At 45.9% G+C, this 26,434-nt stretch overlaps 1 protein-coding gene across 8 annotated transcripts in view; it reads left to right on the top strand.

The window, feature by feature from the left end:
• Window positions 1-26,434, top strand: part of SIK3 (SIK family kinase 3) — a gene marked incomplete at its 5' end in the record, with an annotated part of 92,326 nt that overhangs the window by 30,312 nt on the left and 35,580 nt on the right. For 7 of the 8 annotated variants that reach the window (XM_080366793.1, XM_080366789.1, XM_080366792.1 and 4 more), the window contains 2 exons: window positions 19,361-19,477; window positions 22,868-22,931. In XM_080366793.1, coding sequence (XP_080222919.1) covers window positions 19,361-19,477; window positions 22,868-22,931 — 181 coding nt within the window. Of the gene's footprint in view, window positions 1-19,360; window positions 19,478-22,867; window positions 22,932-26,434 lie in introns of those variants that run through there. The other variant, XM_080366795.1, reaches the window with a different exon arrangement.

The raw sequence follows: 26,434 nt of genomic DNA, 5'->3' as shown, positions 1-26,434 counted from the left end.
ACTTGGCAGCCTATCTGTCTAATCTTTGGTAAATGCAGATGTGCATCTTGGAACAATTTACTCCTGGTTGTGTTTAGGGCTACCAGAGTGACTGTTTATTCCCACATATGGAGCATGGTTTCAGAAGGTAATTTAAACAAATGGAGTGCCACTTCCAATTTTTCAGGCTTCTAGTTTAGGAGCCAAAACTGTTCTCCTGGCTCCAGCTTGCCCACCCTGGCTGTATCAGTTCCCACATGGTTTGCCAAGTTTGCAGAGCGCTATCTGTGGTCCCCTTTCCCTTCTGAGGAGGCAAAAAATCCCTTGGCCGCGAGTGGCTTGGACTGTGGTGGGACACGAAGCGAGGGCATTGCGCCTCCGGGCAGCCTGAGGTAGCCAGTCCGGGAGTCGATCGGGAAAGCCCTGTCTGGGTGGATGTGCTGATGTAACCCGCTTTGTCTGTGTTTCTGGAGTTGCAGAAGCTGGATGAGCTTCTAGCTGTGTCTTCTGCTTTTGTCACAGCTTGTTGAGTTTGTTTTGAAATAGCAGTTCAGCTGTGTAGGGGTGCTAACAGATGCTGTGACGTGCTAGGATGTGTGCTGCAGAGGGAGCTTGGTGCCTCCGGTCAGCACCGGGTACCATCAAACAGAGCATCATCTCCTGGTGGTCTGCTTCAGGAAGGGTACTTTGGTAGCAGAAAAAGGCTGGTACCTACATGGTGTACGGACACCAAGAGTATGTAGTAAATACACACACCTCTGCCTTGTAGCTGTTTGAACTGGAGACTTACCTGAATATATAGTTCTTTTGCTTTTATGTGCGTCTTGCTGTACTGTAAGTTCTAGGGTAAGTAAAATACTTCAACAGCTGCATCAGTTTGTTCCAGTGAAAGTAAATATTTTCAGTCTACTGAAAGAAAAAAATCAGAATGTGTTGTCAGTTTCCTGGTGCAGTTGCTCCTGACCTGTCTGTTGTAAGAAATGGGAAATAGTGTGAAATGGGAAGATAGTTGTATTTTAAGATTGTCACACACGTGCGTGGAAGGGAGCAATCCTTACTGTACGGAGAAACTGGTGTACTGAGTCACCTCCCCAAAGATGCACAGGAGTTTCCTAGACATTTGCAATGATCATCAACCCATATTTTCTTCTGTGTTGCAGCTACACCCAGTAATTCCTTGAGTTGTAAGTACTTGCTCTCTGACCACTGCGCTTCATCTGTACAAAAAAGCTCAAATACTCAAAATTCAGATATGTGAAGTTGTATATTGCGGACTTGTTTTAAAACCCCTAAACGGATCTGTAGATTGGCTTTATTTGTTTGGTTTTTGTTTTCTTGCAGTTTCTCCGCATATAAAAGAGGCTTTGTCCTCTGTCGGGCCCTGAATTTCACATGTACAAGGAGAGGCATTGAGTGAATTCCAGGCTGCGGCTTTGCTTCCACGTGCCCCTGCTGCATTTACCTGTATTTAGTGCATGTCTCTGACTCAATGTTTACTCTTCAGCATTTAAACATTCCCTAGAAATTAAATCTTTTAAGAACATTATTCTTCACACCAAGTGCTTGTAGAAGCCCAGTTGTGCAATGCCTACGCTCATGTATTGGCTGCTGTCTTACTCCCTCAGAACAGGATTTACGGTGGCAAGGCAGCAGCCACAATTAGAATTTCAGTGCTACAGCGCTGAAGTCTGCTTTCAAAACAGCAGTGTCTCCGTGCTCCAAAAATACTCCATTGTCCCTTGCTTTAAGTTTTAGAGCTGGGGTGCAGTGGTGGTTACTTGCCACGCGTGTGAGGACTGCGTTGGTGCTGAGGGCAGACCCCTGCCCCCAAAACACTCCAGACTGCTGGGGCCCTTGGTTGGTGCCAGTCTCTCGCTTTGCCAGCTGAAGCGGGTTGGAATAGAGTAACGTGTTGAACTGGCGTAGATGGAGCGGCACTGCTAAGACCGTGACACCCATTGCTATTTGTGAATTTTTTAAATTTTTTTGTTTGGTTGGTTTTGGCCCTTTGCCACATTATGTCACCAACCTGGGGTTTAATGGCAATGTGCGATGTTTGAAAAGCAGTGGGTTGTTTGGGTGTTTATAGTATGAAGCCCTGGAATTGTCCTGTCCTTCACCTGAATTAACTCCTCTGAGGAGCTGTGTTGTGCTTCAGCTTGCACAAAAAGGGGAATCATGAGCATGAGATCGGACTGCCTGGTTGCTGTGATGGTCTGGTTCTCTTAAAAGTCTGTGGGTGATGATGTTGCCCCCGCTTTGCCAGTACAGCTGGAAGTACAATCTCCGCTCTGCCCCTTACGATACCCCTTGATCAGGGCTCTTTCCTCATTGCAGACAAAGATTTATGTCCTTTGCTTGTCGAGCTGCTGGGAGCACCCCTCGTCTTCACCTCAAGAAGGGGAAAATGTGCATCTTAAGGGCTCTCGCTTGTTGCGTGAGCAGTGTGAAGAGGTATTGTGTGTTGGAGGACCTTGGGGTCCTTGAGGATGGGAGATTTGCAGCAGAGCCCGTCATCTCCAACACTCCTTCCTCTGCAATGAAGTAGCAATCAACACTGGGCACAGGTAGAAGCACGCTGACCCACATGCGAGCCAGTTTCCCCGGGTGGCTTCAGCAGTCTTCCCCTGTTGCACAGCAGGTGTCCATCTGGGTGCCCTTTTGCTCGGACCACGCTGTACCATGCTTCCCTGAGAGGCCGTTGCTATATCATGTTTTGGCTTTGAAGCAGGCTTTCAACTCCTGAGTGTGTTATCTGTGGGTTTAAGTCATTTCTAGTGATAAGGGAAAACAGATACTCTTATTGGAAGTGGCTTGTAGGCTTCTCTAGTGTTGTAATTCAGTTCTACACCAGAGTGAAAGGTGATTCTTTAAAAAGTTGGTCTGCGCAGTTACTGCTGTGGAAGGATCTTCTGTCGAGCTTGCTTTGCTATGAAACAAATCTAACAGTTGCGTTTTTCTGGGGGGAGAAGCAAGCTTCCTAAAGCTACAAGAGGCACGTACTGTGTTCTAACATCACTGGTGGCTCTTAGTGGAAATAGCTGCAAGGATGTTTTTGTCTTCAGCCAGCTATGAGCTTCTCAACTTCAGTAATGAAATTTCTGACTCTATTTCGGTATCCCCCCCTCAGTCTTTGGTGGAAGTACCACTGCAGAACATTGGTTTATTTTAAACGAAACTTTAGATCGAACATAAGTTGCAAACTTCACATCTTCCTTTTTATAAAGTCTGCTGAAAGCAGAAGGGTGGAGGCAGCCAGTGGGTCTCCCCCCCTATCATGGGGTTTGGAGGAGTCCAGAGAAGATCAGTAGGTTGCCAGTGTCAGACCAGTTGAGCCTTGACTTTGCCATTCCTGTTGCGGCCGTAGAGGCTCGTGTTTTCAGCAGTGTCCCAAGGATGTTCCTTGCAGGGCAGGATGAGTGGTGGAGCGAGATCTCAGCCAGGCGGTTCCCCGGCTGTGCTGGTTTGTGGACAGCTGTACCTCTGCGCTGCCTGCTCTCTTTCTGGCAGAGATGCTGCTGTGACCGGATTGAGGTTTTAAGGTCAGTAGTTTTAACATGTCTAGTAAATGTCTTTCTGAGTCAGTGCAAATAATGAGAAATGGATGGGTTGGGGGCATGGGCAAGGCAGCTCTCCTGAAATGTGTATACTAACACTGGCACAATTTAGCTTGCTTCTGCCGCAAAATGCATGCGAGACTCGGGCGAGGAAAGGGCTATCCAGTGCTTGGATCTCTTTATCTTGGTTGTTGAGGGTTAATGTGTTGAAGGCTGCATTCCTTACAGTTTCACTTTTGGCTTCTCTTCCTAAAAATTTCCACTTCATTTCATAACAGTTTTGGAGTGAGGGGTGGTGATACTCTGGAACCTTTGCTGAGTCTGAAAAATGTTCTTTTGTGTAATCAGGGGGGATGGAGGCAACCACGGTTGTTTTCAGGCTCAGGGGAACATGGAACCGGTCTCGCTGACAATGACATTAACCCTCCCTAAATCAACTGATTGGGGAATTCTTAATTAACTTAAGGGGTAGAGGTAGTAAATAGAGGCAGTGGCTTTAAGAGAATAGCTTTCTGCTGTAGTCTTGTGATTGATGAAAATTCTCATGCTTAGGGCTAAAAAGTTGTGTGTCACTGGTTTGATCATTTCTCTTCTTTTTGGAGCCAAATGCCGACTGAAGTTACTAGGTTTTGCAGGCATGTGACAAATACCGTTATTGATGGAGGAGTCTTTGAGAGGTAAAGTACAGCCTTTCCAAGCAGGCAGTTGTTGAACTGACTAGTAAGTGAATCTGCAGCAGAGATGCTGTGGTTCTCCACCCCTTGCTGCTGGCTGCAGGCCCGATGCACAGACTCGCTTTGCGTGAGCGAATGTTTGCTGTTGCTTGGGTCTCCCCTCTGAAGGTGTGCAGGTCTGGCACCGCCTGGAGAGCTGAAACCAGCATTCATTATTTGATACCGTATGTGTCGGTGCCTTATGTGCACACAAATACTGGACTCCTTTGAGCGTAACGATGACATTGGCTTGATAGTGAAAATGCTTTGGGCTTATCTGTCATAATTCTGAAACTCATAATAACCTGATCTGGATCATCTTTGCGAGGCTGCACTGCGACATGAGACATTTTTCTGAGACTCAGGTTTTAATTGGCTCAGATGCTTCGTCATTGTGAACAGTCAGCCTGTAGCTGTTTGGGGATATTTTTTGGGGAAGAGGGGGAGTGGTCCGGAGAAAAAAATGAGATCTAACGACTGGCATAGAAGGTAAGAAATGCTTAGCCTTCATGGTGATTTTTGTCTTCAAATTGCTGTACTGTTCCCAGAGGTGGGCAGCTTCTCTTGGCTGGTCTGTGCTAGTCCAGCTGTGGCACTAGCACTCCACTACTGCCTGCATTTTTCACAAGGGAAAGGACCGCTCCCAGATGAGCGTTTATATGGGCAGGAGAAGATACTGAAATTAAAGCAGGTGTCAAATGGGTTGGCTGCTGCTGCGAATATATTAATCCCATCTGCTAGTACGGTCTTGAAAAGCAGTGGACGTTCATCATAAATGCATATGTACCCTGCCCTCAGCACTTAAAACATGATCATGCTGAGGAGCCTGGGACCCTACGTCTCCTGATGTACCGAGCGGATGGTGCGTTTCATGCTAAGCTGTAAGAAAGTGCCGTTTACAAGACATCTTGTGACGGAGCCACTGCTTATTTGTTCCCATAGAAACTGCCATCTAATCATGGCAAACTGTACAAAGGCTCTTGCTGGAAACGTGATGCCTAAAAAATTCTGAAAACATCATCTAGATCCGGCTATTCACTTTATCCTTCACTTTCCTGTCAAAATCTTGGTCCCTTCCTGGTCAGTAAACTCCAGACCCCGTGGTGCTGATGCATTTGGCACCTTTAAAAATAATCCAGTAATTAAGACGATACTATCACCTTCCAATTGTGATCTTAAATGTACTGGGTGAGGGAGCAGTGTTTACCTACACAGAGAAACTGAATGGGGAAGGAGCTCTTCCCCTGGCAGTGCCTTTCCATATCCCGTATCCCGTTGGAGTGCTGAGGGATGGGTTCGGTGTCAGCCGTGCAGCTGGGCAGCCCCGCTCTGAGCAGCCAGGCTGCACTGCCATTGCCTTCGGTCACAGCTCCGTTGCAGGTACAGCCCCTGCTAACAGCAGGTTGTTGATGCACACGGGAACACTGTGTGCATCTGAAATCATTAACTTCTGTGGGTCGTAGGCAAAACCTTGATGTGCTGAGCGCTCACATCTGCCTCGGGACTGTGCCTGTCGGGTGAGATTTGTTTTCGTGGCTTTTCATAGCTCTGATTTCATTGTGTTTCTGGTTGTTTAGCCGCCTTTGTAAATGGTGACATGTGGATATTTGTACTTGTGGAAGAAGTTGGCAACCACGAGGTGCCAATTCCTCAGTGTACAGCATTGGGCATTCTCACTGGCATCATGGGAGCAGCGCTAGCTGCAGACCCGTGGAGAAGTGCTCGTGATTCCCTGGGGCGTACCCTGAGTACAAGAGTTTAGTGTTTGGCAGTCACTGAGTTGTAGCAATATTACAGCATAACTCCCTTTTCTGCAAGCATGTGCTGTAGCGTTGGCTGTTGCTGTTGGTTTATTTTGAATACCCAAGTAGATTTACTTCGGTGTAGAGAAGACCTAACGCTTACAGGCTTAGGAAAATATCTCTGCAAGTTTGCTTTTTTTTTTTTTTTTCTCAGAGCCTGGAATACCATATTCCCAAATGGACTTGATGGCATATGAAGTGGAATAGTGATTTGTTCCATCTTATCTGCCACTTTAGATTTTCTCTGATACTGTTGTGATCCCATGTGATATTTAATGTTCTTACAGTCTTCTTTTTTAACCAGGAGCTATTACGCTTCTGAATATAACTGCATATAATATAACTACATATTAAAAATATTGTGTATGCTGGCATTGCTGCAGAACCTGGCCTCCTCCCTGGAATGCGGGCATAATTCAGTGTAATGGCTTAGCATGGAGCCACCGCTGCTTAGGCTGTGGCAAGGCAAAGGCAACGGGCCGCTGAGGTTGAGTGAAAGGGATTGTTATATGGGATGACAGATTCCTCTGGAGGTTGTTGCTGTTTGCAGAAGGGAAGCCAAGACATCAGTGCTTAATATCTTCCAGAAGTTCTCTGCTTTAACCCTTCAGGAGCCTCAGGAAATAAGTTGGAAGCTGGTGCAAAGGCTCCCTGTGGCTCTGCAGCATGTCCTGGTACAGTGCCAGTTATTTTTTCTGACTGCAGCTTACGGCAGTAGGATTTCTTGTGCTGTGTGGAAGACTGGTGAGCCAACCCAGAGATGCTCTTGTCACTAAAAAGTAGCCAGCTACTCTTTACTTGCTGAGAGACCTGTTGCAGTGCACCAGTGCTGGCTGCTCAGTACGTGTTTCTGACACGAGTGAGTTTAAGACAGTCCCTCTTCGCACTGGAGACCTCTTGATCCGAGAAGTGATCTTTGCATTGTAAGCGATGCTTAAAAAAGTCAAACCCAAAAGGGCAGTATGTTTCTTAACACCTTACACACACCATCTACTGACTTTCCTTACGTCTGAGCTGTTGTTTTTCAATGATCCAGTCCACCTGCATTCAGGCCTGAGTCTCTGTATCCGAAATGTACTATTTTTCCTTGGCGTTTTTAGGTCATGATTGCATTAGAGCAAAATGACAATCCAGGAGAACTTTTAATAATGCGTTTAAAACCTGCTCGCTTTAATGTCCTAGCAGTTTTTAAAAGACTTTCCATTTATGTTTGAGAGGATCTTTCCCTAAAAACCTGGAAGGTAGACTGTGTATCTTTCCCCATCTGCTCTCAAACGAGGTCTCTGTGTTGCAGCAAGTACAGCTTAGTTTCGCAGCAGGCGGACCCGTGGCCGCTGCCGTACAGCATTCTTGATGCGTAGCCTGCTGTGACAGATTTCTTCCTGCATGCGACTACATTTCCAAAACTCTGCTGCTAAGCAACTCAGTCCAAGAGTCTAGTGTTGCTCTAACGCAGCGCCAGTGAGTAACAGCCTAGTATGATTTACTCCAGCATTGCTGGCTGCAGGCAAGAGCATTAGCAGTGTAAGAAACAGGCTTGTCAGAGTACAGGTGATCTTGCAAGCAGGTCTTGACTGCTGAAATAAGCTAGATATATTAGTCGGTGTGCTTGCTGCTTCAGCTGTCACTTGGTTCTGGCCAATGTAACAATAAATCAGTTGCAACTTAAAAGTTTGCGCTTGGGCTTTTGCAAGATGCTCTCGCTTCAGTGTGATATTTGTTAATAAAGCTGCACCAGCTGGGTACTGATGGGCTTTTTAGCTTTAGCAGCACTGGCTCTTTGACAGCCACTTTAAATCTTAAAATGGCAGTCTCGGGAGATGTTAGGAGTCAAATGTCTGAATGGTGGTCAGTTGCGACGTACAACTAACTCTCCTGTCGTAATATTGACGAATGGGTATTAAAGGTGTTGGTAAACTGACTCTTCCTTTGATTGAATGCTCAGGCTGCAGGGCGGGCTGGAAGCGGACCAGCTGGCTGTGCCGCTGGGTGCTGGGCTCTGTCCTCACCCCCAGCTGGAGCAGGCTGGAGAGGGGTGGGAGCAGGGGGCTGGAGGGAAGGGCAGGAGTGACCGTGGAAGAAGGTGTTCCCCTCTGGAAGTGTGCAAAAGAAAAAGCTGATGGCTTTAGTCGTAGGTGATCCAATGCACTTTTCCACATGGGTTTTATTTTCTTACTCCTTCACTGGGCTTTTGAGAGAGGTTGTGAGGTAGGGACAAATTAAATAACTCCACATTTGAAAAAAAACTGTACCAGCATTGAGTGGAAGTCATGTCTTCAGCCCAGTGCCAGCTGGTATCATTCTGGGTGTAATTCCTGCAGGTCAGGGAGACCCCAGCACTTAGTAACAGCTTTTCTCAGAAGTGATCTGACTCTGCCGATACTGTTACGGCCCTGCTGCATTAGGTTGGATATCGCTGGGGGTGTTGCACATGTGTCAGGCTGATACTGTAAAAGAATTCACTGCAGTCTCCTCCCCTCTCCTGTCTTTGCACATAAAGAACTGTGGTAAACCTGGAGCATAAATGCCCTCTGTAGTTAATGGGCGGTTTTGGTCTCACCTTGTTACAGTCAGGCATTTTGTAGGGGTCCGTGGAAACCTGCTGTGTGCTGAGCTGTAATGCACCACCAGTATTTCTTTAAGTTGTTAGAAGGTGTGAAGTATTGGGGAGTGGGGGGGGATCTAACGTACATTTGAGTCTTCTAGAGACTTTACACTGAATACAAGTGACAACGCAAAACACTTTGGCAGAGTCACAAACACAGTTTTCAGAAGAAACCTGGAACAGCAGCGGCAGTGTTGGATGTCGATGTCTTTTCTGATTAAACTCCCCATAGTGACCGTGTGCTGGGGCATGGCATTGAGCTCCGCTTGTGAAGGGCATTTTGACTTTCTTCTCAGCAGTGGCTTTTCCTCCTCTTCTTGCCGGTGCTGTCTGGGCAGCCCGGCCTGCCGCAGGACCCTGCCCCTGGTGTCGTGGCAGCTCTGCCTGTCCTGTCCCTCTCCGCTTTGGATGCTCAGCGCTTTACATTGCTGCCAAAGTGCGGAGCCAAGCACATACAAGCTGCTTTGTGCTCCCTTTCCTACAGCAGTGTGGTATGTGCTGCCCTGCCTATGTGGGAAACACAGCAGGTAAAGGCAGGAATATCCTGTGTTGTCACCTCATTTCCCCAGACCTTTCCTCCATTCCCCTTGATTTAAAACGAGATCGGTGCCACGTCCTGATGGCCAGCATTGCACATACAGGGCTCAGCCTTGCTGCTTCTGTGCTTTTGGACAAAGGTTCAGCTGCTTAATTACTTTATGGGTCGAGAGCGACTAAGAACACAGTTTGAATGTGGTGCCCCAAGATGGAGAGTAACCTGTATTGGAAGGGGACCAAGGTGAGCAAGTGTCCTCCCAGATTTTGATTTGCCTCTTGGCTTTTCTCCTGTGCATGTTGCTGGGAGGCCAAAGCTGTAGCACAAGTGAGTCTGGTCAGGCCTAAGCTAAAATGCCGCGCTCACATCTGCTGGCCAGAGTGACTGGATCTGAGCCTCCTCTACAGAATAGTCAAGCTTACGTGACCAAGATCTGCTTTTTCACATCACATTTGACTAGTTAACCAGATTACATCAATTTAAATGTACCTCCGTAAGGTTCTGCACTGGTTTAACTAAGCTCATTCAAAAACCGGTTTTAATTAGCAAGTGCAGTCTTTGTGTTGTAAGTGCCAAGATTGCTTTTAATTTGCATAGAACCCATGGAGGTAGTGCTGCAGACTGTCAGCAGATCGTCGGCTGAACCACAGCAGTGTACATTGCTGAATTTTCATTCCTTTCACTCCAGCAAACCCACACAGTACTTGCATTGCCTCAGTAGATCCCCCTGTAATTACTGTGGGGCCACTGCTAACGCTACAAGCAAAAGCTGCTTTCCCATTAAAAGCCTGCATGATGTGTTTTTACACCTGCACCTCAGGTTAGATTTGGCTAGATAGTGGCCCAATTTGCAGCTTGAGTTTTGTGAACCAATTACAGCTTGCACTGGTTTGGGAGATCTCAATCTCTGCCATAGAAAGACTCTCGTTTGATCAAAGATCCTGTGATGGAAAGAAGGCATAAAGAAGTCAAGGAGGAGCTGTGCTGGGGGACCCAGCGTTGGTGGGGAGGAGGGCCTTTACCTGGCTTTTACCTGGGCTTTTTTTCCTTAGGCTTAGGCTAACTTTTAATACCAGTTGTTAGAGATCATGTGTTTATAGTCAAGGTGTGAAGGAGTTCAATTAAATCAGTTAACCCCGCATGCAGTTTTTTGTGTCTGCTGTCTGTGGATGGACATATTTAAGTGTAGTAGTACAGGCCATCACTGTAGGCTGGCATTTGTGAGTGTGGTTTGCTTTTTTTCCTCGACTAGGATAAATAAATAATTTTCCATACCACCTCTAATTCATGGTTCAGACTCCTGTGAAGTTCTTAGGCTTGCATCTGTTAAGCATTATAGTAATTTTATAAGGCTTCTGAACTAAAAACAAATTACTGGCACAAATGTCAGCTGAAGCCATGGAGCTGGAGGGTTTTTCTCCTCTTGTAACAGAGTGCTAAATGAAAAGTTGGAGAGGTCACTTGTAATGCAAAACACAGTACAATGTAAACCTGGAACTGAGAAGAGGCAGGGATTGTGTGAATACACCATCCTTTTGTTTGAATTCGTTAGGTGTGGCTAGCTACACTCTGGTTCGTGAATGCTTGCTCTGCCTTCAGCTCAATCCAGTGCAGTTTATTGCTGGAGCTGAGGAAGAAAAAGTGGTAGTGGCTGGGACCCAGGGATTCAGCACCTGACCAGATCCTAGGAAAGGTTCTGGAAGTTTTGCCTTTCAGGAGGATAAGGACTGGAGGAGGATGTGGTGTAGCTTGAGGGATTCCTGTGCTTAAGCTGTGGATGGCTGACCTCCTTGGTCACAGTTTGGTCCGCTGAAGGTCTGTCTGGTCAGCCTGCAGCCCAGGTGACTTACTGAGCAGCCATCAGGTTTTGCAGTATTATGTGGTAACACTGTACCACCTAGACATGCTTTGCACAGCACAGCAGCAGCAGACACAGTTCTGTGCAAAGTACTGCAGCCTGTTCCTCTGCGCTGTCTCTTCCCAAGTCTTGTGTTTGTGGTCTCAGGTGACACTTCATGGTGTGTCCCTGCTGCAAGCCAAAGAACCTGCACTTGCAGCGCCTCTGACTTGCAGAAGGAGGTTCTTCATGTGCTGAAATGGTTTGTTTATCTAATTGGCATCTCCAGTTATGTTTCCCTTACCTTTCTCTGCAATCTTAACGCACTTAATGCTGTTCAGCAAGCCTGTGATGTAGTTTGTTAGGATGTTTGGCAGCCAGTGAAGGTAACTTGAATTCTCTCTATTGTTTCTTGCTGTTACCTCAGGTGATGAAATAATTAGGAGAAGCTCTGCAGAGCCGCGCTGTTGCTGTGATGCAAGGTAACTGTGACAAGCTGAGGAGAATACAGTTCCTGGAAGCCAGTTTTAGCAATGTGATCAGGCTTGCTTGTTGCCTGCAGAACATCCTTTCTCACCTGCTGAGGCTGAATGCACAAGAGCATACCTGCCATCCCTTGCACCTTTCTGAATAGGAAAAGACAGAATTTGCATTTAGGATTAAGTTGCCCTTTGACACTGAAGCTCGTGTGCTGTGAAGCACTCTGTTTACGGCAGGGGCATTCACCTCTTGTATGTGTTTGATAGTTTCTTTTTGAAAAGAGAAGCTGCAGCTGCTAGTGTAGCGTTAATATGAGACTGGAAAATGAGGAATTGGTGTTTCTGTTGTCAGCATGGGTAAAGGCTGGCCTCTGGGAGGATGTTGTAGATGAGCTTCCTCTGGCTGCAACTGTTCCAACCACATTTGTAGGCTGTTGTCCATGCACTGAAATGGTGAGATTTTCTTAACTGGGTTTAGCTGGTATGCTGAACTGTAGATGTGAATGTGGGTTTTGTGCTTCTGTCATTGAAATGCCAGTTCTGTTCCCCTGGGGACAAGGAAAGGTCATAGCCGAGTACAGCGCTCGCACAAGCAGGGTATTAATGTTGCAGCAGACCAAGAGGATTTGGACGTATTGACTTTTCTCAAAACTCCATCAGTATTTTCTTCACCTTGTGCAAGGCACAAGTCACTGCATTGATTCTGAAGAGGGATGTGGACAAGGTGATAACTTCCTTCCTGAGCAAATGCGACTTTTTCTATATGCGTCTTGGTCCACAGTTTCCTGCTTTCACTTGCTGCCAATATTTGCGTTCATGCCACCTCCAAAAGCCACTGATTTTGCTGCAGAATGGCCTCATTTTTTCTGCTGCATCGCTTTTAGTTAGGTGGATTCTGCTAGTTAGTTAATTCAGAGGAGGAGATGCCTCTGTTTTGCCTGTGAGCTTGTCAAGAGAAGTCTCGCCGGTTCAGTAACAAGCTATTGTCTGGGTATCTAGAATGTCAGTTAGAGTGCATCTTCTATGTCAAGCGTTTTCTTTTGACTAAAAATTGTACAAATTGCCTATTTGCATCCGGAGAGATCACTTTTAGTGACCCTAAGCGCACAAGCAGACTTGTGATGACAGCTTGCCTTGAAAAACATGTGCCTCTGCCATCCGACTGTCCATACGGCAGCATGGCGTTGCCGTAGAGTGACATCTATCAAGCTGAGCTCCCAAAAAGGGACGTGACCTACAGTAGCCTAGAGTTCAAGTTTTGTTTTTATCACAGCTGTGTGTCCATATGCCATTTAAATGCCTCTACATGTACCCAATATGCATATCATCTTCTGTATATACTTGTTGCTGTCTGGTCTGCAGAGCTCCTTCTGACTAGACAGTTCTAATGTGGGGAAGAAGGCAAAGGTGGACTTTGATCCGCAGCATAAGGTAAGGGATGACACCAGAGTGCGTTGCGTGGTGTAGGTCAGCTGGGAAGAGCAAACGGTAGAGCTTCAGCCCCTTGGTAGTGCATTGCAGCAACTTGATGCTCGCCATCCCGCTTGCAGTGCAGAGAAGCTATGGGGGATGCTGTATTTAACATCTAAATGTGACTGTAGCCTGGAGGCTTCCTGAGGTGTGTTGTGCTGCCAGCGCTGGGCTGGGCTGCCATGCAGTTTGCATCCGCTACTTTTGATATTTTATTTTTTTTTCTTCTTTTATTCTCTCCCCCTGTCCCTGTCTTAATTTCCAGTCTCCGCTACTTGAGTTCTCCTGAAGGTCCTGGGCAGCATTGGTATCTGCTTACAGGAGAGACTTTTACCCCTCCAGCAGCTGCTTAATCCAAACAGGCTATGTTGCCGTGCTTCCCAAGCGTTTCTGGCAGGCAGGAGCAGCTGGAAAGAGAAGTTCTTCTCTGTCAGCCCCTCTGATGGCTCACGCTGTCAACCCAGTAAGACTGTAGCTCTACTGAATGGAAAGGAGAGGGCTTCTTAGCTGGTGTAACTTGCAAATGCAGGAGTTCAGGTGCCTGCCCTTGCATTTCGGCTGGCCTTCTCCAGGCTTACTCATTCATGAGTCCCAAGACCCGTACCGGGGACAGCTTTTCATTCAGTTGTACTCTGCCAAGTGCCCTCACAGAGTAACATGGGAACCAAGTTGCATGGACAGGCTCCCCTGCAGCAGAATACATCCAGTCAGTGTTTATTGAGGGTTTTCCAGGAGGAATTTGGAGTAGGAGGACTCCTCGGAACAATTCTAGGAAATTCTCCTAAATAAACATGTCAGGTTTTTTCAATGCAGTCAATTTGTTTGGTGCCATCTGTTGGCTCTCATTACATTGAGAAGATCAATTGCTGACTTATGGGAACACTTACTGGCATAATTATGCTGTTATAACGATTACTGATTAGACTGATCACATGGCCACATTCCAAAAGAAGTGGGTTTTTTCCTTATTTTAAGTTATGCCACTATAGAAACAATTGCACTGAAATGGAAAAGGTGGTTTCTTTATGGAATGATCACCCATGCAGGAAATTTTAATTATAGTTTAATTATAGTTATAATTAGATCTAGGTGCATGTGTGGCATGAAGTAATAGATGTTATCCCAGGACAAGGTCTTTAGTTTTTTCCTTTGTTCACTGCACAGAAGAAAAAGGAAACATTCACCATTTCATGGCTTCTTTCCACTGAAAACAGACGGTGGTGTTCTACCTTTTTCCCTCACTTATACTCTTCCCAAGAAGTTGGAGCAGTTAAGAGCACAGTGGCTGTCCTCTCCCTGCCCCTGTGCCACCCCCATTCTTCTCCTGCCTGTCCACTCGGATACCCGGTAGTTTATTTCCCTTCTTGTCGGCAGGGCAGTATTGATTCAGGGAGGTCCGTATGACTGTTAGCTGTGCTCAGCTGATAAACAGGATGTCCATATAAATTTTAATTCCTGCAGGTAGGTATTTTCTCCCGTACCAAGACTTGTGCCTCCTTTAGGAGACTCTTCGCCCTTGGTATGATCTTCCAGCTCTGGTGGCTACCAGATTTTAAAATCTGGTCTCTCAGGGCAAAATAGGAGCTTAGAATTTTGTTTCTGGTTATACTTAGGGCAGTTCAGGAGAAGCCTGTGTTTTTGATAGTGGAAGATGTAGAGGCTCCGTGTGCTGGGCTGCAGACCGTGGTCGGTGCTTGGGGCAGAAGGGGCAGCCTGGGCTCGCTGGGGATGGTAGGAGCCCACAGCTGTGAGTGTTCTGGGGTGCAGTGAAAGCAGCTTGCTGGTTTGGCCCAAGTGTAGACTCTGTCCCACTTGACTTCTCACGTGGTGCCATGGGAGGTGTTGATACTGGCAATAACTGCTTGTGCCCTTCTGGCCTTCCAGAGTTTCAGTACCTCTCCTTGAGTTCCCTAACTACGTCTTTTGCCTCTGTGGTTGAAATTTCCACTACTTCTCACATGGCTTTTGCCTGGTATGGCTTTAGAATAAAAAAAACCAAACAAACCCAGAGCAGTTTTCAGCTGAAGCACACCAGAAGAAAAATCTGGAAATAAAATGGACAAGTCTTCTGGCTCTGCAGAGCGAGACCTCCGCAGTGATTTGCAGGCGCCAGTTTGAACACCTTACCTTCTCTCTACCAACTGTTGTTTTTAGCAACTTAACGTTTCTTCCAAATAATAATTTCTTCCTCAGATTACTAGTGTAAGTTTTACTTGGATCCAAAAAGGAAAAAATGAAATGTTTAGAATTGGAAGGAACATTTTGTTAATTGGTAGCAGCATGTATGCTCCAGACTTGGCATATATCCTACTGCCTGTAAGCTTCATTAACTTCTGATAAAACGACAGTTAATTTTTCAGACTCCTTTTTTGTAGTCTTTCATTGTTTAAGAAATTAGATCATGGTTTTCTTCCACTTCTGCTTGTAGCCAAATTTGTGCTTTATTTAATGATGTTTAGTCTTGCTCTCTCTCTGTCTTACATGGTATTTGTAACCATGAGGGAATGGACATGATTTGGGGTTTGGGTGGGTTTTCTTCAATGTTTCGTGAGACTACCTGAAACTGATTTTTCCTGCATACGTACTACCACAGAGCACGAGTTCTCGTGGTGCCGCAAATGTCAGTGTTCCCTTCGGCTGGAGCGGGAAGCCTCTTTGCCTGTACTTTCGTGATGCTTTGTCCTGGAATGGGATGGTTTTGTGACAGCAGCAGCAAGTTACTGGTAGCAGGAAGAATTCCATGCAAAACCTGCAGACTGGTGTGCATAACCTGCAACAACAGCTTGGAGGATGGAGCAAACCCCAGAGGAGGAGGAGGAGGGCGTGCAGTTGCAGGGGCTCTGTCCTTGTTGGGAGGCTTAGGCAGGGCGGACTTGCCCAGAGGAAGGAAAGCGTGTGCTTAGGAGGGCTGGATCCATTGTGGCTGTTTCCCTGTGACCGGGTTTTAGATGAAGTCAGTCTGGCTGGTGTGACCAGAGGACTTCAGCCAGTCTTTTCTTCTGTTGAAATCCTGAATCATCTTTCAAGGGAAGGGAGAATATTAGCCAGCTGGGAAATGCAGGAATGGAGAAACCAACTTGGTCTGTTCTGGAAAGCCTTTAAACTACTCCTTTCCTCTGGAAAAAAAAGCAATCCTCCTAAACAGACCAAAGAACAAACCTCTGAAAGAAACCAAATAAAGTACCTCTGCAAAGGCCCAGGTGGAACGCAGTCCCCCCACCCCTGAAATTGCCTGCGCTTTCCCTTCTGCGGCGAGCGTGGAGGGGATTTCCTACTTCGACCCTTGCACGTTTGTGCGGAAGCTCTGAATTTCCTGAAACCGGAGCACAAGGTGGTTTCCCCAGGCCTTTCCAAGAGACTTTTACCTTTTATGTTACATCAGTTGCTGGAGGCGTTTGAATGGAATGAAAACATTTTGAAGAAACCCCTTCAGAAATGCCAGGTCTCTCCTCCTCACCGTTGAGGATGGCTTTAGGTTTGCTCACGGGCCACCTGTTTGGCCAAACTCACAACAAGGTCCTTCACAAGAAGACATCTTCTGGATGGTGTTTGTGTTCCTTTGCTACCAGTTCAGTGTTGTGTGTCTTGTGGGTGTGGAGGTTCAGGGCACTGCGTGTAAAGCCCACAGCGTAGCAAGGTGACAAGCGTGGGGCGGGCAAGCAGGTGAGATGGCAGCCTGGCTCTCCCTGCCCCGTGTCGTCAGAGAGAAGAACAGCACAATTCAGTTCTTCCATTTTTTTCTGGCCCTACTGACCAAGTTGTGTACAATCAGATGCTCTACATACCCTGAACTTGGCCAAGAGTGTCAAAGCAAGCCATATAATTAAGCTGGGAAATGAGATTTCCTTCGAAGAAATACAGAGCTGAGAAAGGAATAAGGAGCTCAGGAATACTCTGCATCTGTGGATTTTAATTTATGTATTTGTGCCTGAAAATGACTCATGTCTCTTGGTAGACATCTTGGCTTCACTCTTTGAGGAAGCTTCTCTTAGCTTTATATATATATGTATATAATATTATATATTATTTGTAATGTATTTATTTCTATATATATATATAGGTTTAAGTTTTATGAAAGCTTATTCTTGCACACAAAATCCTTGGTGAAAACCATGTAGTGAGTGCTTTCCGGTCACCTTCTGGCGCTCTCAGCTTTTCCAGTCCGCTCCTGAGCATTGTCCTTGAAACTGTGCGGTGCAGATCTAGCAGAGCCGTACCTAACGAGAGATGCGCTTCTCGCCTGTCTGCTGCTCAGCAGAGGATGAGCTGCAGTCCAGAATGCTGCCAGCCTAGAGCAGGACAGCAGTGGCTCGTCACCCTGTTAATCACTGCCGGTTAGTGCTGGCAGCCTCATGGAGCAGGGTCCAATTCTGCCGTTTCACCTTGTGTCTCAGCTCCAGCCCTGTTCCTGCCAGCAGCTCCTAGTGCCGAGTGCCAGACCTGGCTGCCTTTCAGCTGCTGTTCTTGATGTAGGAAGCATGCTCAGTGACTTAGAAGTCTGGAATCGTTCCTGTACTTTGAATTAAAGGTTTCAAATGAAAGAAACGGCTTACTGTACTTGGTGCCTTTTTGGGAATCTGCTGTGTTCTGCTTACATGCAGGGCAGTTATTCCCCTGGCAGGGATTTTTATCATAAAATACAAAGCTTAATTTTCATGTGCTTCAGGTTGTTCCCTTAAAGACCCTAAAGATCCTTTTTTTGTTTGTTTGTTTTTCTGCAAACAGCACCATGCTTGTTAGAGCATCGTTTTGTGCTGCACTTGGGGTTTGATACTAGAGAAGTACATGTGTTTGGGATCGTGTGCCAGTGTGGTTTTTTTGTCCACGGACAGGGCGCACCCCTGTGTGTGGAGCACTCATCCTCGTCCCCAGTGAATGCTCGAGTCTGTTACAAGCTAAGCATTTATGTAATTGAGCTTTGGGCTCCTCTGTCAAATCTTTCTGGTTGTGCATCATCAGCATTTTTTACCGCAGTGCTGCTTTGCATGCCCTTCCCCATGTCTTTGCATGATTCTGCAGTCTTCCTTGACAGAAGTTTTGTAAATTATGGTTTAGCAAAGCAACCAGGAGAAGATTTGTAAAAGTGGTTCTTTTCCCAGGGAGAGCACTGTCTCTAAGCGAGAAAACCTGCTGCTGGATGTTAATTCAGCTCACAAATCTTGAACTAGGCTGGCATGCTATAGCTTCTTGCTCGCACTGATGTTTCTTGGTGGGGAGGAAGGGTGCTTATTAACTCAAGGCTGAGATTTGATTTGGAAGAAGCAGTGCAAATGTTCCTCTGTCAGTAAGAGCAGCCTTTTCTCTCAGCTGTTTGCCCTGGCAAGGTATCATGCTGGCGGTTGCCTTTTTGCCCCTGCTCCTCTGGAAAAGATTCCTTTCCTTACTGTGTGTGGATGAAACAAATTACGTTCTTACCGTGGACTTGAGGGGGAGGTACTTTTTAGCACAGAAGCATCTCCACGTTTGGAGTCTGGTGGCTTTGCTGTCAGTGCCCGAGAGAGCCGGGAGCCACCAGTGCTGGGGAGGGATTCTCAGGGAAGGTGGAGGGAAGAGAAGTGAGGAAGTCTTCAAGACTGGAGAGCAGCTGACTGGAAGCACTTAGACTTGTTTAAACTATGCTAGTGTAGTGTTATAAAGCACTTTGGTTTTAAAATAGATAAATAAATACCTCAATTGATAGAAGCCTGAACCCCCCCCCCCCATTTCCATCCCTGCTCGTTCATATTTATCAGCCCTGTTATAGTGAGACATTGTGTGGATAATGCAACAGAGTCCCTTCCACCTGCATCCAGATTTCAGTCCCCCTCTGTGTGGCTCGCTGGCAACTTCTCCCTCTGTCTTACTGCTCTTATGCCACAGCGCTGCAGCTCTCGGGCTGGTGTTTGGGCACATCCAGCACTAAGTTAACATGACAGTGGTGAGGCTGAAGAGCGAAGCCGGGTGGTGAGATCTAGGAAGCAGGTTCCTTTGAACAAACAGAACAAATGTTTGGGCTTGCCTGAAATATATCCAGGAGGTCAGAAATAACTGGTTTTTCAGCACAGTATTGGCTGCCTCCGTGAGCATGCTGTACTGCAGTAATAGGCAACAGCCTGAAAATCCCACTGCCTTCTGCAACACTGCTCTCCTAACGAGGTACCTTCTGTAGGGGAAATATGCTGAGACCTAGGAAACAAAGCTTCTTCCTACCCACTTTATGGCAAGCTGGCTGGAGTCTGGGAGGCTGCTCAGAGATCCCAGATTTCCGAGGCAGGGACAATGTATTGTGCTTTTGTACTGTGTTCAGTACGGCAGGGTTTTATGTGCAGTATTTGTTTTTTAAAATGCTTTTCCTAATGTGCAATTGGGTCAATAACCTCTCTTTTGTTTTCTCCTTCTTTTAGGTTGCTATAAAGATAATTGATAAGACACAGCTTGATGAAGAGAACCTGAAGAAGATATTTAGAGAAGTTCAGATCATGAAGATGCTTTGCCACCCACATATCATCAGGTTATACCAGGTAGGGGCACTCTTCATTCCTCTGCACTATAGCTTTACGCTGTATAGTAGAGCTTTCTCTAGGGTTATCCCTTCATTCCTCCTACATGAAATACTGGGGAAGTCCTTTATGTTTTCAGGGTCTCAGAGTACTTTGATTAGAGGGATGGCAGAGGGGGAAAAGTGTGGCTAATCCTTCTCTTTTCTGGGAGATCATGCTTCCGCTTTGGGCTGGCCCCTTGCCATTTGTTTATGGCTATTGTGTGCTTTTCAGTTTCCCAGTTGAAACCGGATGCGGGCTCCCCTTCTCAATTTAAAGGAGAGAGTAAGTCTCGCCCACTAACAGGACTGACAGCGCGCAGCATCCCTGCTCTCCTCCCCCAGCCCATGGCCCTGAGGACTTGCTGATCTGCTCAGTGCTTTCCTGGAAGGGATCGTTAACAGCGGCAGACCTGCTTTTGAATATTGTTTGCAGACTTTTTCTCCAGCTTGTTTGGCATTTTTAATCTGTAGACAAAACGACCAGAGGCAGTGTCCATGTGTGTTGCCTTTTACATGTGTATTTGGTGGTGCTCCTCCAACTGCCTCATCAAATAAAACAGCAAGGAAGTTGCAAGAGGCTAGAGACAAACAGACATCAGAGTGATGGGAGCAGGGAATAAAGGAGGCCATCACCTTGTTGAAATGTTACGTGCTGTTTTGGAAGCTGTGGGACAGATGAAAGACTGGACCTTTCTGATACAAGGACTCAAGCAGTGACGTATAACCCAAGAGTGCTAAAAAGCTCCGTACAAACTCTTCTCTGTTGCTTGCGGTCCCAGTTCTGCAAAGCTGTGGGACAGAGGCTCCTTCCCAGCACGCTGGCAAAGCTGACCACTGACTGCCAGGTTCACGCAGAGCTACTTGCCCCTTTGCTGCAGCAGTACACTTGATGGAGGGCTCACAGTCCCAGGCTGTTTTGGGAAAGGAGGGAACATCCATCCAGTCTGTGGATGGAAAGTCAGCTCTTCTTTGGGCTTGTGCACAAAGCAGAGAAAAGGCTGCCCAGGGCCCTTCATATTGGGGAAGTATTCAGGAGCAAGAGGCTGATTAGGATGGGTGATCTCCTGTTTGTGGCTGCCTGACTTGGATGGCAGGCATCAGAATGTTACAAAGTTCAAATCCTGTGGGAAATAATGCCAGGGTTATTTCATTTTGTAACGCAGTGTGAGTGTGTGTGTTCTAAGGGAGAAGTTGTGGTAACCCTCAATAGAAGTTGCTGTTCCCTAGAACCAATTCTTGTCCGTTCAAGCCCAGTCTGCTTCTCATCTATGCCTGATAGATAAGAGTATTTATATGGACTCCAAAGAGTTAAACTGAGTAGAAGCGTACTGAGGTTAATGTTTAGCTATTTTCACCAAACCACCAAGTGTGAGATGCATACAGCAGACACTGCGGAATTGTGGCACTTTTAAGGCACTTATGGAATGCTTATGGGCTTCTTAAAGCTTGGGGGGGGGGGGGTTGAGTTGAAAAAATCCTTTTTCAACCTGTTTTATTCCATCTAAAGTTTTTTATATGATACTGAACAGGTGACAGTTGTGGCTTGGCTTTGTCAAGGTGAGAGAAGAGTACATGCTGCAGAGCGTGTTCTGGCCATTCTTTCTGGGTACTTTCAGTGGCATTTATTTTTAGATAAAAGCTACTAAAGCCTGGAGTTGGGAATTTGGGACCTTTCACAGCTTTTCATCAGGAATCTGAATTTAAAAATCGTGTTTTCTCGAGTTAATAAAACTTGAAAGTTGTAAGTGAAAAAGGAGAAAATGTCCATAATGATAGTAGTCAATAATACAAGAGATTCTGTCTGGAAACAGAAGTGCACTTAAAAATATCTGCCTAAGGGTTTTCTGGACGTGCAGTATCCCCATTAAGTGGGAGCTGTGTGTCTGTGAGAGTTGAGCAGAACTGAGGTTCATCTTTGTGTTATACTCTTAACATTCAGAATAATAGCAATCCAGCTGTTTAAGCAGCTGCCGTTGCCTGGATCAGGCATGTATTTTTTAGAATACAAAATGTGTGTGTTCGAGTCCTAATTCTCGGCAAGAACGAGCAGGGTTGGGCTGCAGGTACCTAGCTGCTCTGTTGGGGATAATAGTCCATTTCCTTCCTGTAAAAAGGTGAACTTTCACTTTTCTTTGAAACAGAAAAGCCAAAACAAAACCAAAATGTTTCCAGCCCTTTTCTAAACAAGGCTTATCGAAACTGACCTGCAGTGCCTGGCACCAGAGGCTCAGCACGGCGGCCCTGGAAGTGAAAGGCAGTGTGTTTTTTCCATTGACAAAGCTGTGAAGCCTGTTAAATAAATAGCATCAGGTTCTGGAAAACACCCCAAGTGTGTACTTGCCCGAAGGCGGCTCACGAAACACAACCCGGTCACAGAACAGCCCTTGGAGCCACCCTTACCAAATCTGCAGGCAGGAAGGCAGTGTTTGGTGCTTTTTGTGTGCTCAGTGTGATTGTACATCACCCACTCGCGAGCATTAAAAATGTAGTTGGGACCTGCCTTTAGCATATAGTACCTTTCCCTGTGCTTCTCTTCTGCATCCTGACAGGGGCTTTCCTAGAAGTTGTTCAGGACTCTGGTCATTTTGGAGCACAGGTTTCACAACGGGTGTTAGAACTGTGCTCAGAAGTCAGTCGTACGCTTCAGAGTCCTGGGCAGTAGCCCCGCTGCTGTGCCAAGCGTGGCATTGCTCTCCATCAGCCCCTTGCTGCCTTTGTCTGCATGGTGCCTGGCCTTTTAAAGAAATCCCATCTTAATAAATTGTTGGCCTTGGAGCACTGAACCCCAGTATCCTAACAGACTCTTAAAAATGTGTGCTAAAACCTGTTAACAACAATGGGGTGTTGCCTGGCTGAAACGTGTGGACTCCCCAAAGCAAAGCCTGAGCTCTGGGTTTTTTTCTAATAGGTCTTGACAAATTTGAAAGTCACTTACAGATTCGTCAAATTTTCCCCCCTTTGGCAAAATTGTGTTGGCTGTTTTGGTGCCTGCAGTGGACTGATGAATTAGAAGGATGAACTGGTTTGGTTGTAGCAGCCCTGAGAAGTCTCCCAGGCTGCTGGAACATAACAAGACTGGGGAGCAAACGCTGATGGGAGGGGAAATAGAAGAGGAGGAAGGTGCAGATGAAATGCTGTGTTTAGTTACAGATTTAGTGTTTCAAACTTGCTGTTTGATTCTTGCTTTCCCCAATTACTGTCCATTTCTTTGCACAGCTCTGTAAAGCACAGGAAGGTACTACTTTTGATGGATGAAAGCAATTATATGTGTTAGAAAAAGAATAAATTAATTTTTTAGTTTTTTTTTAGTTACGTTTCTTTTTGTACAGGGCAGTCTCCTTACCTGTCACTTTTCTGTCCTTGTGTCCAGGTTATGGAGACGGAGAGGATGATTTATCTAGTGACAGAGTATGCTAGTGGAGGGGAAATATTTGGTAAGTACATTTATTGTGTTCTTTAATCAGATAATGCACTTGGTCAACTACAGTAAACTGAAAATAGCTGCCGCGCTCTCTTGTTTCAGTTGAGAGATGCCCTTCAGCATGAAAACTTTCCATTGACAAGAGGAGTAAAGAAATAAATGATAACAACTTGATGGAAAATAACTTCCACAACCTCTGGTTTTTCTTTGGGTTTCATTGACAAATGGTGCTACTCCTCTTTTATGCTGACTTTGGGATTAAAGATGTTGGAAAGCGTAATCCAGCTGGATTTTAAGCTGTTGGCTGAATGGTTTGCTTCCCAGCAAGTTATGTGAAACTTGGTGATGATAGCAGAAACACTGGGGTGTGTTAGTAGCTTTCAAAGAAACAGGCAGTCCTGCAGTTTTGTAATATTTTGTTCTCAAAACAATGTTTTTTCTTACCTTTTTGATAGCTGATTTTATCTTAGCATGCGTTAGTTACATCTACTCTAAAGTCCATTGTCTGCTAACAATGTTTTGGCTGAGCTTTCTTGACGACAGAAGCTATTCTTTACAGGAAAAAAGTATCTGGGCAGCACAATTGCAAGAACTGTTGACTGATTTATTCATTTTTGTTTTATTGCCATGACCAATAAGATAACTTGTAGAGGCAGAAATTTACTTACACACTGGGATTTTGTGCCAGGTCACAGAGTCAGAATTTTGCAAGTTTGGTCTTTACTAGCTTAGTTAATGTGAGCCTCGGAAAAGGGAGAAAATCCTTTGTGCTTGAAGCGAGCTGCCTCAAATCTGCTTGCGGGCAGTGTCCTTGTGAGGACAGTCACATGCGGCCTGTCAGCTAAATGCAAGTACTCTCTTTTTTGTCCTGTGAAGTCATTGCAGAAGATTCACTTTTGATGTCAGAGCCTCTCACTTTGCTGGAAGAGAGGCTGAGTTGTAGTAAGTGATGAAGCTCTTGGTGAAGCAGGAGAAGCACCAACTTAAGGAAAATAAGACAACTTGAGCTGAAAAATGCTGGTTTCCAGTAACTGTAATACCAGTTCCTCAGCACCTTTGTAGATGGTTGCCATGCCAGCTTCTCAACGTTATCTATGTCGTTTGGATTTCGTCTCTGAGAAGGTGACAGCTGAAGGCAGGAGCAAGTAGCAGCTGATGTTTGGAAAGCATGGATCGCCTGGTGAGAAACCTGACTTTCTCCAGCTGAGTCTTCCAGTTGCTTCGTCAAACGTGAATCATGGTGCTGGATGCTCAGCAGTTCCCAAAGGCTTGTGAAATTCATCTTGCCTTGCGCAGCAAGCCGTAATCGCAGCAACGTCCCTTGGATGTGTATTAGAGTTCGCTTGTGTGTGTATCACCGCAGAGAAGTATAAATCACTTTTTACTTTCTCTTCCTCTTCTGCTGAATTTGGCAGAGATGGGCTCATCTTTTTTTAAATCCAGAACTATGTGCAAGCTCATATACAATCTTGGAATGAATTCTCTTGGTTACAAAAATAGCCTTCTACATGAGCTGAAGTGAAAATCTAATTGCTTTCTGAAATATTTTATGCCGTAGTAAATTCAGCTCATTAGCACGGCTGATTTCTATCACGCTGCCCAGCATTTTATCCTTGTTGATAGGTGGGAGCACTTATGTAATAGCTGTGACGTGTTTCCAGCCCGAAGCCAAGAGGTTGTGCCCCTGCTAGCCAGTTTTGAGCATTTTCAGGCACTGCACGAGGCCTCACACGCTCTTGGTGCTAGAGCAGAGAGGGGGAAACTAAAATCTCAGCTTTTTGTAATCAGAGTTTCCTGAGGAGCCATTAAGACTTTGTTCTAACAGCGGAAGCAATTTACAGGGAAAAAACAGCAACCTGTTTTGGGAAGGTTTCCTTGCAGTTGTTAGCATCTCCAGCACTGAAGAGTCTCACGTCCTCATGTTGTCAAGAGAAAGTCTATTGCAGCCCGGGCTGGCTTCGTGCCCGCCCTGGCTCTGCCGTGGGCTGCTGCCGTGCGGCGGGTGGGTGCTGGGGCTTACCTGTTCCTAAGGATCAAACACTGCCTGCGTGTTGCTTCAACTCAGTGCCTGTCCCTCTCGTGGTAGGCGTGTTAGGAATTTCTGGATGTGCCACAGGGATAGCCGCGTTTGGTGCGTATGGACAGTGCAGCCACTGTCGCTGTGTCTGATACTGGGCCCTGGGGAATCTTCTGTATTAAATGTGCCTGTGTCGAAATGTGGTGGGCTGTGGCGGGGGGCGGGGGGCTGACAGCTACGGTTTTCTGGATGCTGCATGCTCAGTGTAGGGCTGAGTGCCTCAAATAACCTGAGTTGCACTTTTGTGAACCGCAGGTTTTTGTTAGAAGCAATTCTAAGCTGTTCCCCTTGATGCTTTAAAAACTTTCAAAGGCTTAAACTGTACCGTACGACCGAAAATCATACATAGGCAGTGATATAGGTTGGAATTCTTTGTTGAAAGAGGGGTAGTTTCTCTAAACGGCCATGGTTTCAGTCAGTCAGTGCTGCATGCTTGTCTGTCTTGTCCCTTGTTGGTCTGAGCTCTGCAGGCTTTCCTGGGTTAGCACCTAGGAGAGCTTTACAACCTGTTTATCTGAATTTCCAGTAAAAGGGCTGATAGTTCCTTCAGTGGCCAAGCTGTGCCGTAAGTGTCTTTGATTCATCTGTTACTGGAAACGTTTTGCTAATTCCCTTTGTTTGCATAGCGGTGCATGGGGATCAGGGAGAAGACTTGCTTTTGCTGTGGGCTTAAGCAGCAAAATGTAAATTGTTATTTTTGTCCATATGCATGTTTTGCGTGTGGTTGGGTTGCTGGTTTGACATTATGAACAAATGAATGTCTCCTTTTAAACACAGGGTGCTCTTTGTTCCAGGTCCCTCGAGTGTCCTTTTTTTGAGGTCAAACAGAATATAGTCTAAAAGTCTGTTTTGATTTCAGCTGTTTACTATGAATACTGTAAATAATCTGCATCCTTATTGACAAGAATACGGGTACTTGGTTGATTAATAAAAATTCTCAGAAAACTTGACAAAATTACAGTCTGGTTAATGTGGTTAGCATATCTGCTGTCTCTGCCCTGTCTCCCCATCTCCTCCTCCCTGTTTGTCCAGAGCTTTATGAGCATGAACCAGACAGGCACATTAAACAACATGGTACCAGTCTCTGGAAGTTCAGGCTGCTTCTGAGATCACAAGGTCACCAAATATGCTGGAAATGTGACTTAATCCACCACATGGAGGAGATGTGAGGCTTAAGCAGAGTTTGCTTTCTGGACAGAAAGCAAAAAGCATGAGGAGTCTGTCCAGAGGCAAAAAGTGGAAACTTGTGTATCAATCCTGTCTCTTAACCAGAAGATGCTTTTCCTTAAGTGTAGGATTTTACTGATTTTTTTTTTTTTTTTTTTTAATGCAGAAAGCAGCATTAGGAGCTTCATATAAGTACAGAGAAGAGCGACTGATGTTTTTAAGGGTTGTGAAATGAAATCATGTGTTCCTCTCTGGAAAATGCTCAAAGGAGC

This window comes from Falco punctatus (assembly GCF_963210335.1).
Source record: "Falco punctatus genome assembly, chromosome: 16".
NCBI lineage: Eukaryota > Metazoa > Chordata > Aves > Falconiformes > Falconidae > Falco > Falco punctatus.
The sequence above is the reverse complement of the archived record's forward strand: the minus strand, read 5'-3'. Positions and strand labels throughout refer to the sequence as shown.